Source organism: Lottia gigantea, assembly GCF_000327385.1.
Source record: "Lottia gigantea unplaced genomic scaffold LOTGIsca_181, whole genome shotgun sequence".
NCBI classification, from domain to species: Eukaryota; Metazoa; Mollusca; class Gastropoda; family Lottiidae; genus Lottia; species Lottia gigantea.
In genome coordinates, this window is record NW_008708320.1 from 46,551 (window position 1) to 48,356 (window position 1,806).

At 40.3% G+C, this 1,806-nt stretch overlaps 1 protein-coding gene across 1 annotated transcript; it reads left to right on the forward strand.

The window, feature by feature from the left end:
- Nucleotides 1-18: 18 nt before the first annotated feature.
- On the forward strand, nt 19-402 carry LOTGIDRAFT_174068 (hypothetical protein; the record flags this gene model as incomplete). Its single annotated transcript, XM_009052394.1, has 1 exon — nt 19-402. The coding sequence occupies one exon, from the start codon at nt 19-21 to the stop codon at nt 400-402; it is 384 nt and encodes a 127-aa protein (XP_009050642.1).
- Nucleotides 403-1,806: the final 1,404 nt, after the last annotated feature.

Sequence of the window (1,806 nt, forward strand, 5' to 3'; positions counted from 1 at the left end):
TCTTTGTTTGTTTGAAAGATGGATGGGAGAAGGGAAGCAGGTGATAAGGGGAAGAAAGAGAGGAGGGAGGAGAGAAGGAGACAGAGGAGGGCCGAGAGGGCGAGGAGTATGAATGTTATTGGTAGTGTGGAGGAAGATGTGGAGGGAGAGGAGTGGTTGAGCAAGGAGGAGGCGAGGGAAAGAATGAAGGCGAAGAGGGAGTTAAGGAGGAGGATTCGGGCTTGGATAGAAGATGTGGAGCGAGAGGAGAGGTTGAGGAGGCAGGAGGAGGCGAGGGAAAGAATGGAGGCGAAGAGGGAGGAGAGGAGGAGGAGGATTCAGACTTGGATTGACGACGTTGAGAAAGAGAGAGTGGGCGAAGGTGAAGAAGAAGAAGACATTTATTGTTGTATCATTATATAAATAATTATGAATAAAAAGTTTGAAATGTAGTGTGTTTTTTTTTTCTAAAAGTAAAAGTCGAAATTGTGGATGATTTGTGGGGAATAAACTACTGAAGCGATCCGATTGAAACTTGGTAGAGTGATAGACAAATGGTTCCCGTCAATAGCAAAAATAACCGCATCCCAATCGAAGCTTTATTTGCCGAGATGTAAGCTTAGAAAGTGGAAAATTCAATGTAGCATGCTGCCTAAGCTCCGCGTAATCTCAGTCTAACTTCACGGACGGTCAGCCAGATGGTAGAGCTACCTGCCTGTCAAATTTCAATTCTTCGGACTTGGTCAAAATGTAGAGAAAATCACGTAGTTCTAACGACTGGGGAAGGTTTATTGGACCCTCATAGTTCTAATAACTGGGGGAGGTTTTTTGAACAATTATTTATTATAACCTTCATATAATATGTCAAACAATGTCCTGAAAACCTTTTTGTCCAAAATACCTTTGTTTCATAAAAAAAAACTTGACAAGTTGATTGTTCAGTCATTTTTCAAGTTTTTCCACTGAAGTTTTAACAGCTGACTCGTTTCGATGGTGTCTAACTGCATCTAAAAAATCAGCAGGTTTCTATGTTTTTCCTAGGAGCCCTAGTGCTTTGAAAGTGTTAGAACTCTCCAAATTTACTCAATAACTCAGAGAAAACTTGTTATTAGATGATGGGGCTCGTTAAAATGCAAGTGAGAGTGCAATTGTCGCATCTCTAAGTTGATTTTGGGGCTGAGAAATAAATCAAAAACAGTTTTTTTGTTTATTGCAAATGGTGTCCTAAAAAGCTTCCCTGGTTGTTAGAACTATGTCTATTTTCCTAAATGTCTAAGTCCAACTCTTACGAACAAACACCCATTTGGAAATCTGAATTTTTGCATGCAGTTAGGCATATCAAATTTACGTTCGGGGCCAGAAAAGCAGATTCTGGAAATGACTACAAAGTGCTTTCCTAAAGCTAGTTTAGGGGGCTGGGGCAAAAGTTCTAACAAATTCGGGTTTTCCTGACATACGTCCTTCAATGTTACTCAGATCTTGAATTAGGCCTATTTTGAATGAAGGAATGGGGTCTTTTTGCAGCATGAATGCCACTTATAGGGAAGATTAACCCTTTATTTTGAAAAGTCCTCTCCTCATTTATCAGGGCTTGAGACCTGCACGATATTGCTATCATGGCTGAGTTAAACTTTGTTTGTTGTTTTTGGATTCTGAAGACCAGGTACAAGAGAGTTCAATTGCAGTTCTATATCGCTATTGAACCCTCTGGTCCCAATCTTCCAAAATCCTTCAAAATCTTCTTCTGTCAAAGTGGTATTGTTGCTGTAGCTGAAAAATTCAAGTTTTGTTCTACCTACCTACCTTCTAACACATTCGGGTTCCAGA